General features: G+C 44.1%; 1 protein-coding gene across 1 annotated transcript; it reads right to left on the minus strand.

The window, feature by feature from the left end:
• Positions 1 to 6,117: 6,117 nt before the first annotated feature.
• LOC129706187 (leiomodin-2-like) lies at positions 6,118 to 15,542 on the minus strand. Its single transcript, XM_055650247.1, has 3 exons — positions 14,828 to 15,542; positions 9,442 to 10,863; positions 6,118 to 7,639 (listed from the first exon to the last, which is right to left on the minus strand). Exons 1-3 carry the CDS (start codon positions 15,101 to 15,103, stop codon positions 7,613 to 7,615), a joined length of 1,725 nt encoding a protein of 574 aa, XP_055506222.1. The 5' UTR covers positions 15,104 to 15,542; the 3' UTR covers positions 6,118 to 7,612.
• Between the last annotated feature and the right edge of the window lie 133 nt (positions 15,543 to 15,675).

Raw genomic sequence — 15,675 nt, forward strand, 5'->3', positions numbered from 1 at the left:
CACTACATATAGACAGCATACAGTAGTCAGGGTCGAACACAAGTCTCTGATGTTGTAAGGCAGCAACTCTATCGCTGCGCCACCATGCCGCCCATTTTAGAACTTACCAAAACCAATCAACCTACAAACCCGTATGTCTTTGGAGTGTGGGAGGAAACCCGAGCACCCGGAGAAAACCCACATGGTCACAGGGAGAACGTACAAACTCCATAACAGACAGCACCTAGAGTCAAGATCAAACCTGGTTTCTCTGGCACTGTATGGCAGCAACGCTACTGCTGCGCCACCGTGCGGATTGTCGAAACTGGAAAGCTAAAGTTGACTCGAGCATTATTGTATTAATTTCCATGTCATCTATTATATTACAGCCCATTTTTAATCACATTGGAATAGATTTTTTGGAGAAGGTTGAGTTCCTTGTGACACATATTGTTGAGGAGGTTAAGAGTGGACGTTATACCAGGAAAATCTCATTTGATTAGAATTATCCCAGCTTTATTTCAAGATGAATTGGAATGGGGACAAGAATAAATGCTTGCATTTTATTATAAAATCTATATTCATACTATAAATTAAAACAAGGACATCTTGCCTGGAAATTGGATTTTACTCCTATTTGAAGGATTTGAGATATGTTTTGCTTAGTGAGAGATTCAAAACAATGGCAACATTAGGAAAATTGGCTTTTAATTGGGAGATTTTATTTTCTCTCATAACTCTCTGAAAGAGACAACAAAAGTAGAGAGTAGGTAAAGAAGGCATATGACAAGTTGGCTTTCACTGGTCAGGACATTGAGTATAAAGGTTGCGAAATCATGATACAGCTTTGTTAAGACTTAATAGTTCAGTTGTATTTGGAGTATTGAGGGCAGTTCTGGTCGCAACAATAAATGAAGGATGTGAAGGCTTTGGATAAGGTGCAGAGGAAGAATGATGCCTGCTTTAGGGAGTATAAGGTACAGGGCGAGGTTGGACAGACACCTCTGGAACGCTGGAGGTTGAGGGGAGATCTGATAGAAAGTATATAACATTTTGAGAGGCATTGATCGGGTAGACACAGAACCTTTTATCCCAGGGTGGAAATGTCAAAGAGTAGAAGGCAGAGCAACTTGTGTCCTTTTTTGTAAACCAGCATCTGCAGTTCCTGAACTGTACCTCGGTATACGTGACAATAAACTACACTGAACTGAACTGGATTACACATTATGGTTTCAAGGTGAGGTGGGCAATGTTCGGAGGAGAAATGCAGAGCTTTTTTTTTTAACATAGAGAGTTTTTTTTTTAACATAGTAATGCCTGGAACATGCTGCCAGGGACGGTGGTGGAGGCAGATAGGAGAATGGTGTTTAAGAGGCTTTCAAATAGGCACATGCATATGCAGGGAATGGAGGGATATGGGTTAAGTGCTGGCAGATAAGAGTTGGTCTTATCTCCTGCACAGATAAGAACAGTTCCTGTTAAGGCCTGTTCCTGTTTTGTACAGTTTTATGTGCTATGTTCAAATCAGTGCATTAAAATGCAACGTGTAGCTCCCAAATGCAGTTGCCTGCGGAAGTTGCACCTGCTGCATCTTTGGTGCTCAGAGTCATGGGAATCATTAAAAAGCCTTGTGTGGCACAGTGACGCAGCTGGTAGAGCTGCTGCCTCACAGCGCCAGAGACCCAGGTTCGGTCCTAACATTGGGTGCCGTCCTTGTGGAGTTTGCCCATTCTCCCTTTGACTGCGTGGGCTTTCACCTGGTGCTCCGGTTTCCTCCCACACTCGAAAGACTTGCAAGTTTGTAGGTTATAGAAACATAGAAACATAAAACATAGGTGCAGGAGTAGGCCATTCAGCCCTTCAAGCCTGCACCGCCATTCAATATGATCATGGCTGATCATCCAACTCAGTATCCTGTACCTGCCTTCTCTCCATACCCCCTGATCCCTTTAGCCACAAGGGCCACATCTAACTCCCTCTTAAATATAGCCAATGAACTGGCCTCAGCTAGCTTCTGTGGCAGAGAGTTCCAGAGATTCACCACTCTCTGTGTGAAAAATGTTTTTCTCATCTCGGTCCTAAAGGATTTCCCCTCTATCCTTAAACTGTGACCCCTTGTCCCGGACTTCCCCAACATCGGGAACAATCTTCTTGCATCTAGCTTGTCCAACCCCTTAGGAATTTTGTAAGTTTCTATAAGTTTCTATAATTATTTTTCATCTGTAAATTACCCCTCGTGTGTAGGATGTGAAACTGGGATAATTAGTGTTCGGGTGATCGTTGGTCGACATGGTGTCGGTGGGCCAAAGAGTTTCCATGCTGTATCCCTAAACTAAACTAAAGAGGGTGATTTGTTTTGAAGCCAGATGCCAACACTACCGAGTACGACACTATTGAATGTAGAGACACTGAGAATATATGAAGAGTATTTGCAGATTTTCTGTTTTGTGTATTTTTATTCTGGAAAAACTTTATTAAAAAAAGTTCATTGGATAGACTCTCCACATCGCAGTCTGAAAACTCACTTCCTCCACCATTGACACACTGCGGCATCATTACGCACCATCAGCAAAATTCACTTCAGTTACGTTTCAAAGCTGCTGCCTCCCCTCCCCCCCCCTCACTGTCCGTCTTCAAATCCAGTGTTAAAACGCATTTGTATTCCCTGGCTTTTGACCATGCCTGAGGCTTTGCTTCTGTTTGTGGTGTTTTTGATGTTTCTTTATTTTACATGTCTTTTCCTACTATTTCTTTTCATTGTTATTTTTGGTGTGTATTAACTTTTTTGTCATTGATTAATGATGTACAGCACTTTGTTGCAGCTATGTTTGTTTTTAAAGTGCTCTATAAATAAAATTATTATTATTATTATTTATTATTTACCCCAAACATTGCAGTATTTAGGGACCATTCTAAGTTACCCTTGGAAAGGATTTAGTGATCACCTTGAACCACTGCGGTCCTCTGAGTGTAGGTATCATCACAGACATGCAGGGCATGAATACAGCATTTAAAGCCAGCTACCATAGAGGGGTGGTTTTACACCATTAAGTGATATATACATCATATATCTTGGTGTTTTATTATTATTGTTACGTGTGCCGAGCTGCAGTGAAAAGCTTTTTTGTTGCGTGCTAACCAGTCGGGTGAAAAACTATCTATGATTGTAATCAAGCCGTCCACAGTGCACAGATACAGGATAAAGGGAATAGAGTTCAGTAAAGTCTGATTAAAGATAGTTCGAAGATCTCCAATGAGGTAGATGGGAGGTCCGGGTCACTCTCCCAGTTGCCTGATAACAGCTGGGAAGAAACTGTCCCTGAATCTGGGGGTGTGTGTTTTCAAACTCATGTACCTCTTGCCTGATGGGAGAGGGTAGAAGAGGAAGTGGCGGGTGTTGAGGCAGCGTGAAGTGTAGATGGAGTCAATGGAAGGGAGGTTGGTTTGTGCGATGGTCTGGGCTATGTCAACAACTGTCTGCAATTTCATGCGGTCTTGGATGGAGCTGTTCCCAAACCATGTTGTGATGCATCCTGATAAAATGCTCCCTTGGAACTTAAAGATACTGTATGTTTTGGTGTTATGTATGTGATGGTTCTTCAACTTTTCAGATTTGTGGATGCATTATTGCCCCGTGTACCGAGATACGTTGAAAAGCTTTTGTTTGAGTGCTGCCCGTCAAACAGGGCGGCACTGCGGCGCAGCGGTCGAGTTGCTGCCTTACATTCCCTTGCAGCGCCGAAGACCCGGGTTCAATCCCGACTGCGGGTGCTGGCTGTACGGAGTCTGTACGTTCTTCCCGTGACTGCGTGGATTTTCTCCGGGATCTTCGGTTTCCTCCCACACTCAAAAGACATACACGTTTGTCAGTTAATTGGCTTGGTAAACTGCCTCTACTGTGTGTGTAGGATAGTGTTAATGTGCGGGGATCGCTGGTCGGTATGGACTCGGTGGGCCAAAGGGCCTGTTTCCACGCTTTTTCTCTAAAATTAAAAACTAAAACTAAAAAATACTAGAGTGCAGAATATAGCTTTTCAGTAGTAGAGCATAACAGCTCCAGAGAGGGATTTAGGGAATAAATTTAGGGAGTATCGCTGGCTTTGACAGTGATACTCAAATATCGCAAATGAATAAAAATAAACCTACTTTGTGTGCCCGAGATAGGCACAAGATGCTGGAGTAACTCAGCAGGTCGGGAAGCATCTCTGCAGAAAAGGAATAGGTGACATTTCGGGTTGAGGCCCTTCTTCTGTATATCGGCGAGACCAAGCGCAGACTGGGCGATCGTTACACTGAACACCTTCGCTCAGTCCGCCTTTGTTTGCCTGAGATTCTACCTGCTCTACAGTGCTTTGGTTTCAATGCTTGAGGCAGCTAACCCAGCGTGCAGTGTTCTCCGAAAATCTGGGACACTGAACTACAAACTCTGAAGAGATTTTCCCACCAATCTGCGCGTTCAACACAGAAAGAGCACTTGGGGTTTTTTTTCCTCGCTGCTTTGTGTGTTTATTTTTGTGTTTTTTGTGACAAATTGCACTCAGTGTTTCTCTGCCTTTATTTGTCCTGCTTTTTCCTGTTTCCTCTTGCGTCGTTTCCCCCCCCCCCCCCCCCCCCCCCCCCCCCCCCCCCCCCCACTCTCACCGCCTCCCTCTCCCACTCCCTCCCTTCTCCCTCTTCCATTCCTTTGTCCACTGGCACCCCTCCCGCCCCACCATTTTGTTCAGAGATTTATAGAGCAACCTCTCAGATGTCAGGGTCAGAACATTCACCAGATGGCACGGTGGGGATTAGAAGTACAAGGAATTGCTGATAAATCTAACGCATGCTTAACCATTGAATTGCCACAGATTACACCCTATCAGGTGAAATCAGGTCACTTGTGTCATGAACGCATTAATAGGGCCTGCTTACAGCTCTTCCTTGCCACACATGAAATGCGTTTTGGTCAAATTAAGACCATAAGACCACAGGCGATAGGAGTAGAATTAGGCCATTCGGCCCATCAAGTCTACTCCGCCATTCAATCATGGCTGATCTGTCTCTCCCTTCTAATCCCATTCTCCCCATAACCTATGACACCCATACCAATCACGAATCTATGTATCTCTGCCTTAAAAATATCTACTGACTTGGCCTCCACAGCCACCTGTGGCAAAGAATTCCACAGATTCACCACCCTCTGACTAAAGAAATTCCTCCCCATCTCCTTCCTAAAAGAACATCCTCCAATGCTGAGGCTATGCCCTCTGGTTCTAGACCTAAAGGCAGCACCCATTCATTAAGTCCGTCCATTCCTACTGTCTCCAGTGTTCCATGTGTGGGCTCCTACATAACGGCAAGACCAAGTGCAGACTAGGAGATCGTTTCGCTGCATACCTTCACTCTGCCCGCCTTGGCCTACCTGATCTCCCGGTTGCTAAACAATTTGACTCTCCTTCCCATTCCCACACTGACCTTTCCATCCTGGGCCTCCTCCACTGCCAGAGTGAGGCCAGACGCAAATTGGAGCAACAGCACCTCGTATTTCGCTTGGGCAGCTTACACCCCAGTGATATTAATATTGATTTCTCTATCTTAAAGTAACCCCGGCATTCCCTCTCCCTCCACCCCTTCCCCACTCAAGTTCTCCAACTAGTTTCACTGTCCTCCTGATTAATTTTACCATTTGTAGGCCTCGTTGGCCCCTGCCCCTCACCCAACAATGAACCATGATACCTTTCATTGATCATCGTCCGCTTTGATCTGTCCTTTTCACACCTTACATGCTCTTTGTACCCTTCCTCTATACCTCTAGTTTCCCTCACACCTGACTCGCAGCCTGAAGAAGGGTCTCGACCCGAAACGTCACCCATTCCTTCTCTCCAGAGATGCTGCCTGTCCCGTCGAGTTACTCCAGCATTTTGCGTCTATCTTCAGGGTAAACTAGCATCTGCAGTTCCTCCCTACACATTCACTCCACAGATTCTGCATGACCTGCTGAGTTACTCCAGCATTTTGTGTTTTACTCAATGTCGTGCCTTACATGGCTATGAATCTCCACCTGGTCCAACAAACAGCTCTTCCTCAATGGACTGGTGCGTAGCAACCAGCTATTTATTGGAGGCACTCGATGCCTGAGAAAGGCTTGTAAAACTACAAAACTGAAAGACGCTGCACTTCCAAGGCATTATTCCAAGACACATTTATTTCCAACTACATATTTATGAAAGGCATGAAAACACATTTTAAATCATATATTCCAAAGGATATGTTGCAGACACTAGAAGAAAAACTACTTATGTAACAGTATCACTGTAACTCAAATATCACTGTACCTCCATGGGTGCATGTGACAATAAACTCGAACTTGAACTTGAGTATTGAAAGTTTTAACAGTTAAACATCATTGAGTCGAAGACTAAAGGGCCTGTCCCACTTACGCAACTTTTTCGGTGACTGCCGGCACCCGTCATAGGTCGTTGTACGTTGCCAAAAATGTTCAACATGTTGCAAATTCAGCGGCGACCAGAAAGACGTTACGACTCTTTGGGCGACTAAGGAGACTACTCACGACCATACAGGCGACACCCTGGCGACATGTTGCGGGGGTGAAGCCTGTATGATCGTGAGTAGTCGCCTAAAGAGCCGTACCTTGTTCTGGTCGCTGCTGGATTTTCAACATGTTGAAAATTTTCGGCAACCTGCTGCGACTATGACGGGTGCCGGCAAGTTGCCGAAAATAATCGCGTAAGTGGGACAGGCTCATTAGTAAACAGGCCCTTCAGCCCTGCTCGCACATGACAACCAATGTACATAGACCCATCTTCACTAATCTCACCTGTCCATGTTTGGCCCATATCCCTCTAAACATTTCCTATCTATGTTCCCGTCCAAATGTCTTTTCAATGTTGTGATAGTACCTCCCTCAATCATCTCCTCTGGCAGCTCATCCCATATACCCACCACCCTCTGTGTGAAAAAGTTGCCCCTCGGCTTCGTATTAAATCTTTTTAAATAGTTTATTTATAATCCTATTAAACCAAAGTCCTCTGGTTATTGGTTCTCCTATTCTGGGTGAAAGACTCTGTGTGTCTACCTTATCTATTCCGCTCATGATCTTATACATTGCTGTCAGATCTCCCCTCATTCTCTTGGACTCCAAGGAATAGCGTCCTCGCCTACCTCTCCTCTCTCTACAGCTCGGGCCCTCAAGTCCTGGCAGCATCCTCGTGAATCTTCCCTGCACCGATTACAATGATAACCGTTACTCTGCTTGCGTCTCAATCGTTGCCAAGCATAGTTGTCTCCATTCAACGTACTACAAAATTTGCAAATCATCCTACTCAAATACAAAATACATCTGTCGACATATTTACATATAAATACATTTACTTTCCGATAATCATTTTCTCGTTAAGACGCATTGCGTCCCTTTGACTACAACTAAACAAAACGAAAAACATCATGGGCCACTTCACACGTTAGAATACTCAGCTCTAATGGAGTTGTGAGCTTGAAAGTGTACACAATGCTCTACTGAACCTCCGAGGAGATTGGTGCTGGTTTTTGTTCCATCGTTGCAGTTGTTTTCACATTTTCAGGAGCTGTTCTTGAAGAGCATCATTGCTTGTTGCTGAAAATACATCTTGTTTATTCATCGAAGATATTCTGGAATATCAACCTAAACAAGAAGCATGTACAGTTAATAAATTGGAATGAATGAATTAGACAATAGGTTCTCTTTATCATCATGGGGCTAACACCAATTAGCTTCAGACGTTACTTTAGACTTTAGTGATACAGGGTGGAAACAGGCCCTTCAGCCCACCGAGTCCGCACCACACCAGCGATCACCTGGACACTAACACCATCCTACACACTAGGGACAATTTACAATTTTACAGAAGCCAATTAACCTACAAACCTGCACGTCTTTAGAGTGTGGGAGGAAACCGGAGCACCCATACGGTCACGGGAAGAAGGTACAAACTCTGTACAGACAGCACCCGTGGCCAGGATCAAACCCGGGTCTCTGGTTCTGCAAGGCAGCAACTCTACCACCGCGCCACCGTGCTGCCCTGCTTTTAAATCACTGAATAATCTGAGAACTTTGAGCCAGAGGAAATGCTGATATGAAAGATATGCTGATGATCAGACAAGTCCGATATTCCAACTCAGACATTTATGGCATGTTACAGTAAATTAAAAATAATTGCATATATTGGAGTTATAGTTTTACAGCACGGGAACTGTCCCTTCAGCCCGACTGTAATGCTTATCCATACTATCCCATTTTCCCACTCTTGGCCCACATCCATCCACTCCTCTTCTATCCAAGTTTGAGTCCAAATACTTTTTTAAACATTGCAATTGTATGTGCCTGTACCACCTCCACTGGTTTTGAGTGACGACTCGTTAGTTTAATTTAGTTTTGTGATATAGCATGGAAACAGGCCTTTCAGCCCTTTCAATCCACGCTCTACCATTGTACGGGATTAATGGATTTAAATATCACAGACATAAAATGTTCTCCATTCTAATGTTACAAGAATCAGGGTGTGTTCCAAAATCTTTGGTAGTGTAACAATTGCAGGTGTACAGTTAATAATTTGGAATTAATAAATTGGGCAATAGATCTTCATTATAATTGTGTGGCTAACACCAATTTAGCTTTTGAACGACTGAATAACCTGTGAGCTTTGAACCGAGTAGCCAGAGGAATTTCTGATATGAGAAAAAGACAAGTTCACGATGTTTTGACATCTAACACTTTTCTGAAGCTCGGACTAAACCACGTTGCTCAGATGAAGCAACCCAAGGAACCTATCACATGTGCAAGACAAGTTTATTCCTAAAATAGACACAAAATGCTTGAGTAACTCAGCGGGACAGGCTGAATGCCTGGAGAGAAGGAATGGGTGACGTTTCGGGTCTCTCATTCTTGATCACTGAGCTATCAATGTTTGAAATTTCTTTCTGAAGCTAGGTCCCGACCCGAAATGTCACCCATTCCTTCTCTCCATGTCTCATGGGGATACTCCAGCATTTTGCGTCTATCTTCGGTGTAAACCAGCAGTAAATCTGCAGTCCCTTCCTGCACACGTTTATTCCTAATATAGCAAAATGGGACCTGAACCCCCATTTATGTTTTAAATCAATAACATGCCTCTTACTGAAACATAGAAAATAGGTGCAGGAGTAGGCCCTTCGAGCCTGCACCGCCATTCAATATGATCATGGCTGATCATCCAACTCAGTATCCTGTACCTGCCATCTCTCCATACCCCATGAAGGATTTGAATTCTTTCTGAACCAGTGTTATTAGGATAGATCTTAATATATTTACATTTCAATTTAGCAGCGTATGTCAACAGTGCAGTACCTCCAGTTATACACACCCAAGGACAGTTATATACTGTACATTGGTAAAAAGTATTATCTCTTATTTTATCACATTGCATTTTCCTCTTCATTCTAACTTACTGATCTTAGCTGTTTTACGTTGCTTGACCGGATTGCTGACATTAGATCATCGTGTAATGTTCTCTGGGGGGTCGCTGGTCTTGATCCGATCTCCAATCTTTGGTCCGAAATTGGTTTGAGAGAGTTTTTGAGCTGTCTCAGCAGGTTGTTTTCCCTGTGATGCTTCTTCTTGGCACTCTTGCTTTTCCTGACTTTACAGTTTTGATGGACGTTGTTTAGCTTCAGCTCTTGCAGCTTGATGGCTTCGGCAATGTTCCTGCTCGGGGCGAGCTGCACCGGGAGCGGAGGAGGTGGTGGCGGGGCGGGAAGAGCCAGCTTCTCCGGGAGAGGTGGCGGGGGTGGTGGAGGAGGAGTGCCGAGGTTCAGGCAAAGGACCTTCTTGGCCACTTTGGGAGATGACCAAGGAGAGCTCTTGGGAGATGGGCGGGGGGAGGATCTGGGCGAGTCCTTCTGCAGAGCACTTGTCCTTGGGTTCGCTGGCCCCTCAAGACCAAGACGTCTGTCCAGTTCCTGCTGCTGCTTTTGGTCCTGGAGGCGTTTTTGCCTTTGTTTATCCAGATTCCTGGTTAGGACACTGGTCATTGTCATTCGTGGACCAGGTAGGTCAAAGTGGTAGCCCAATTTCACAAGAGTTGTGTTCTCTTTCAAAAGGTTGGCGATTTGCATTTCAACCTGCCCTCCGCAAATGTGTCTTTGATTGTGGAATCGAAGTTCTGCTAATATGCCATTGTGCTGTATGGCTTTTATGAGGGCCAAGATCCCCTTGCCCGTGATATAGTTGGAATCCATATTTAGGTTTGTGATTGTCCTATTAACTTGTAGCATATCCGCCATTGCGCAAGCCACATGGTCATCTGCATGGGTGTTGGCCAAGCTAACGTTTTTAACGGCTGTATTGTGCTTCAGTGCTTCTGCGATATGTTTGAAGGTCTCGGAGTTTATATTGTCCATGTTATTCAGGTTGATGTCTGTTTTGTCAGCGTCATTATTTCGGATACTCTCGAGAGCATCTTCAACAACAGTTGTGTTGCCATTTTGGGGGCTGTTAGCTTTGAGACTGGGATCATCTTCTGTTAGGCTTGAGCCCACTTTGTGATTTGGATGATCTTCCGTGATTTTTTCTTTGTTGAAGCCATTCATCACAGGCTGGTTATCGATATGCCCGTTGTATCTTTGTGATCCAACCTGTCCAATGCTGCTCGTTGATCTGGTAGCAACGATTTCTTGTGCGTTCTGCTTCCCTTCCTCTCCCTCCTCCTCTTCCTCCTCCTCCTCCTCCTCCTCCGTTACAATATCATCTTCATCACTCGTTGTTTCCGATGTATCTTCTTCAGTGTCCAGATCATTCCCTAACTCGTCATTGTCACTTTCAGTTTCAGTGTCATCTTCATCATCTCCTTTGCTGGCTTCACTGGTTTCTGCCTGAAATTAACATTGAAAAATACTATAAGTGGTGTGACTTCACGAGTTCATAAGTCATAGGAGGAGAATTAGGCCATTCGGCCCATCTAGTCTACTCCGTCATTCAATCATGGCTGATCTGTCTTCCCCCTCTTAACCCCATAACCCCTGCCACCCGTGCTAATCAAAAATCTGTCAAACTGCGTCTTAAAGATACCCATTGATGGCCTCCACAGCCTTCTGTTGCAATGAATGCCACAGATTCACTACCCTCTGAGTAAAGAATTCCCTCCTTGTCTCCTTTCTAAAACTACCATCTTTTATTTTGAGGCTATGAACTTGATCCAGTTCATAAATGGGATTTTAAATATGACATTTTGAAATGTTATATACGTTATTTATATACATTAAGTTTACTAATTCTATTCCAACTATCTTCTTTTCATTTGCATCTGATCTTTGGCAGGATGTAAATTAATGGCACTGGGCTTTGTAAAGCTGTACAGTATCGTCAATACAATATTAATATGAATATTTGTAGGAAAGAACTGCAGATGCTGGTTTAAATCGAAGGAAGACACAAAATGCTGGAGTAACTCAGCGGGACAGGCAGCATCTCAGGAGAGAAGGAATGGGTGACGTTTCGGGTCGAGACCCGTCTTCAGGGGAGTGGGCGGGACAGAGATAGAATGTAGTCGGAGACAGTAAGGCTGGTGGGAGAACTGGGAAGGGGAGGGGATGGAGAGCCAGGGAAAGCAAGGGCTATTGGAAGTTAGTGAAGTCAATGTTCATACCTCTGGGGTGTAAGCTGCCCAAGCAAAATATGAGGTGCTGTTTGTTTCTCCATGACTTGATGGGCCGAATGGCCTAATTCTGCTCCTATTACTTATGTCAATGTGACCTGATGAAGAAGCTTTTTTTTGTTTTAATCTGGCCGTCACGGTTTTCATGCTCCTGTATCTCTTCCTGATGTTAGTAGTGAAAGCGTGGTCATGGTGGTGTGGGCCTTAAGGCTACGTCCCATGATGCGAGTTTACCCAAGAGCTCTCCCGTGAAGTGTAAGTCATGTAAACTGTGTTCGAATCAGTGACGAATGAATGCACAATGTGTGCCATTCCACCGCAGTCCACTATTGAGAAGGTTTGAGGAATCATTCACAAGTGTGGCAGATTGGTGCAGTTTCGGAACAGTATCATTGTTTTAGTATGAGAATTTCTTCAGGTGACTTGGGTCCTTGTGTTCTTAAGACTAGAATTATCTTTAATCGGACTTCACCGTGTACTCATGTTGGACCCTTTATCCTTTATCTGTGCTCTGTGGATACCTTGATTGTCATCTTATGCAGTCTTTTCTTTGACTGGATAGCACGCAAACAAAATATTCTCACTGTACCTCGGTATACATGACAATAATACACTAAACTACACAAGTTATCAGTTACAATCCCAGTTTTGGTTGGAACTATATTATTAAAATGATTGTGATTTCATTACACAAACAAAACATAATGCTGGCATGGATTTAAAATCATGTAGGTTTACGAAGATCGTCAAAGACCATATGTAGTTACACTTTAGACTTTAGATGTACAGCGCAGAAACAGGCCCTTCAGCCCACCGGGTCCGCACTGACCAGGACTAGCACTATCCTACACACCAGGGACAATTTACAATTTTACCAAGCCAATTAACCTAAACGCCTTTTGAATGTGGGAGGAAACCGAAGCTCCCAGATAAAACACACATGGTCACAGGGAGAACGTACAAACTCCGTACAGACAGCACCCGTAATGAGGTTCAAACCCGGGTCTCTGACACTGTAAGTTAGCAACTCTACCGCTGCACCACTGTGCCACCCTAAGTTATGGGTGATTTAGTCCTAATGAGCTGAGAAATTAGTTTAATGCAAAATCCCAGGAACGAAACAACCAACGTCGTTTTAGCTGAAGAAAGGTACATGGTAAAATAATGCCAAAGTGACAAGTTTATTATTTTCAAGGACAAGTTAGTGATTTAAATAGTAGCTCTTAAGAAATTGGGTAGAAATCAGACGTGTCAAAAGGCAATGAAGGCAATGAAGGTAATCAGAGCAGTCAAAAATCTCGGGAGAAGTTGATTGCAAGTCGCTGTGATACACGTACCAAGGTTTTTTTCCGGCTTTATTTATAGTCAAAAGAATAACTTGTTCTGTTTAGGGCCCGTGAGGGATTGGGTAAAACTGCCCAGAATAGATTTAACAGTTGATTTGCTTCAATCTTCATTGCTGGGTTACCAATTGATTTATTACAGCTTTGCTATTGAAATTGGCATCATCCAAATGGATACAGATACTGTATAGCCCTGGCTACATTTCTGGGTCTTAACACATTTGGCTGCATATCCTTTATAAGTTAATGAGGAACGCTCAAAAGAAGATGACACTGTACTCTTTAAGCCTCTTGCCTATTTATTGAGAAGCTCATTTATTGAGTCTTAAAATTTAGAAAGGATATGAGAAGGGGTTATTTAAGTTTTTAATGTTTTTTTTTTAAGTTTTAGAGATACATCGTGGAAACAGGCCCTTCGGCCCACCAAGTCCGCGCTGCCCAGCGATCCCCGCACATTTACACTGCCCAGCGATCCCCTACACACACACAAGGGACAGTTTTACATTTACACCAAGCCAATTAACCTACAAACTTACACGTCTTTGTGCAGGAGGAAACCGAAGATCTCGGAGAAAACCCACGCAGGTCACGGGAAGAAGGTACAAACTCCATACAGACTATAGATCTCTTTGATGGTGGGTAGGTCAGTATCTGTGATGGACCGGGCAGTGTTTACCACTATCTGTAATCTCCTTTCTTCAAGGCAGTGCTGTGCAAGTCATGTAAACTGTGTTCAGATCAGTGAGGATGTGTGCCATTCCACCGCAGTCCACTATTGGGAAGGTTTGAAGAATCATTCACAAGTGTGGCAGAATGATGCAGTTTTGGAACAGTATAATTGTTTTAGTACGAGAACTTTTTCAGCGATTACCAGTTCACTGGTTCGATCCGATGACCGACAATTTACAGAAGCCATAGGACATACTGTAGGCTCAAGGTGAAGGGGGAAAGATTTAATAGGAATCTGAGGGGCAACATTTTTGCACAAAAAGGTGGTGGGTGTATGGAACAAGCTGCCAGAGGAGGTGGTTGAGGCTGGGATAGTTGAGTACATGGATAGGACAGGTTTGGAGGGATACGGAGCAAAGATGGGTAGGTGGAAATAGTGTAGCTGGGACATGTTGGCCAGTGCGGGCAAGTTTGGATGAAGGGCCTGTTTTCACACTGTATCACTCTAGGACAATTGGACAAACACTGGAGTACTGCAGTGGTTCAGGCTGATGGTTTAAGAACCATTAGCTACGAGCATTAAATGAACAGCTCTCCCTAAAATTGTGCTCCTTGAAGCAACACCGATATATATATATATATATGATATATATATATATATCACTTGACCCGCTGAGTTAGACCAGCTCTTTGTCTTTCTTTTGTTTATATTGTTTGCAGAGTACTATGTTTCCATATTCTTTTTGTGCTGCTGCAAGTAAGATTTTCATTGTTCTGTTTGAGACATATGACTATAAAATAATCTTGACTTGAGAAGAGAGCACAGCACAGGAGATTATGGTGCATATTGCACTCGAGAACATTCACGGGCAGAAACTTATGGTTAATAGCAGACCTACTGTTTAATGATACCTTGTACCTTGCGAAGAATCCACCAGGGACTATACTGGAACTTGGACAATTTTATACTGGACAATGTTTACATTTATCAAGCCAATTAACCTACAAACCTAAACGTCACATGGGGAACCTTCCTGTAAAGAATACTTTAAATTAAAAAGGATGTTTACATTTAGGCATAAAGCTATGCATTGGAGACACAAGATTCTGCACATGCTGGGATCTTAACCCAAACACAAAGTACTGGAGTAGTTTGGGTTTACAACTCACCTGGCCTGGCTCGGCACAAAGTCGCTCGTTCTCCAGTAGTTTCTGAGTCTCGTGTTCCCAGTATGCCATCAGTGCCTCTCTGCTGAAGGTCCCTTGTGGGGTTTTGTCCGTTTGGTCTTTCTGCCTCAGCCCAATGGGAACATACTGGTTGGGGTCGATGTTGTCCAGCTCCCTCTCTAACTCATTCAACTCGTCTGAGGTCAGGGAGGCAAGGATTTCATCCTCGTCTATGTCCTCGTACTTCTCCAGCTCTTTCCTGTAACCGAACTGGGACATGGTGGCGAGGTCTCCCGGTGGTTCTAACTCAACCCAACTTGCACTAGCCCGAGCAAGGCGAGGTCTCTCGGTAGTTCTAACAGACCCAACTTGTACTAGTCCCACCAAGGCGAAGTCTCTCTGTAGTTGCAACAGACCCAACTTGCACCAGTCCCACCAAGCGGCCGAATGGATGTCCGGTTTCCTGCAGGTAACTTTTAAAGCCGCCCCCTGGGCTGAGATGTATCATGTGCTCGCCCCTCTTGCAACAATGTATGAAGGCATGGTCTGTTTCGAGCAACACACGTCAGGCGAGCCACTGAAGCCAAGAAGGACAGAGTATTCGGGCTGGTTACGCCACTGCGTGTTGGAAAGCTGGCTGGACCCGTCGTGGAGTAGACGAACTGTCCACAGACCATGCCCCACATACAGATTCCGGCACTCAACATCACCGGCCGCCGCCCACCCTCATTCCACGCCTTATAAAGCAAAACAAAAAGTGGCAGGGACCTTCTTTTTTTTTCTGGAATAAAACTCAATACAGGGATTGGGCGAAGTGATAGTGCAATGTTTCAAATCAGAATTGCAAGAAG

This window comes from Leucoraja erinacea, chromosome 19 (genome assembly GCF_028641065.1).
Source record: "Leucoraja erinacea ecotype New England chromosome 19, Leri_hhj_1, whole genome shotgun sequence".
In the NCBI taxonomy this organism is placed as follows: Eukaryota; Metazoa; Chordata; class Chondrichthyes; order Rajiformes; family Rajidae; genus Leucoraja; species Leucoraja erinaceus.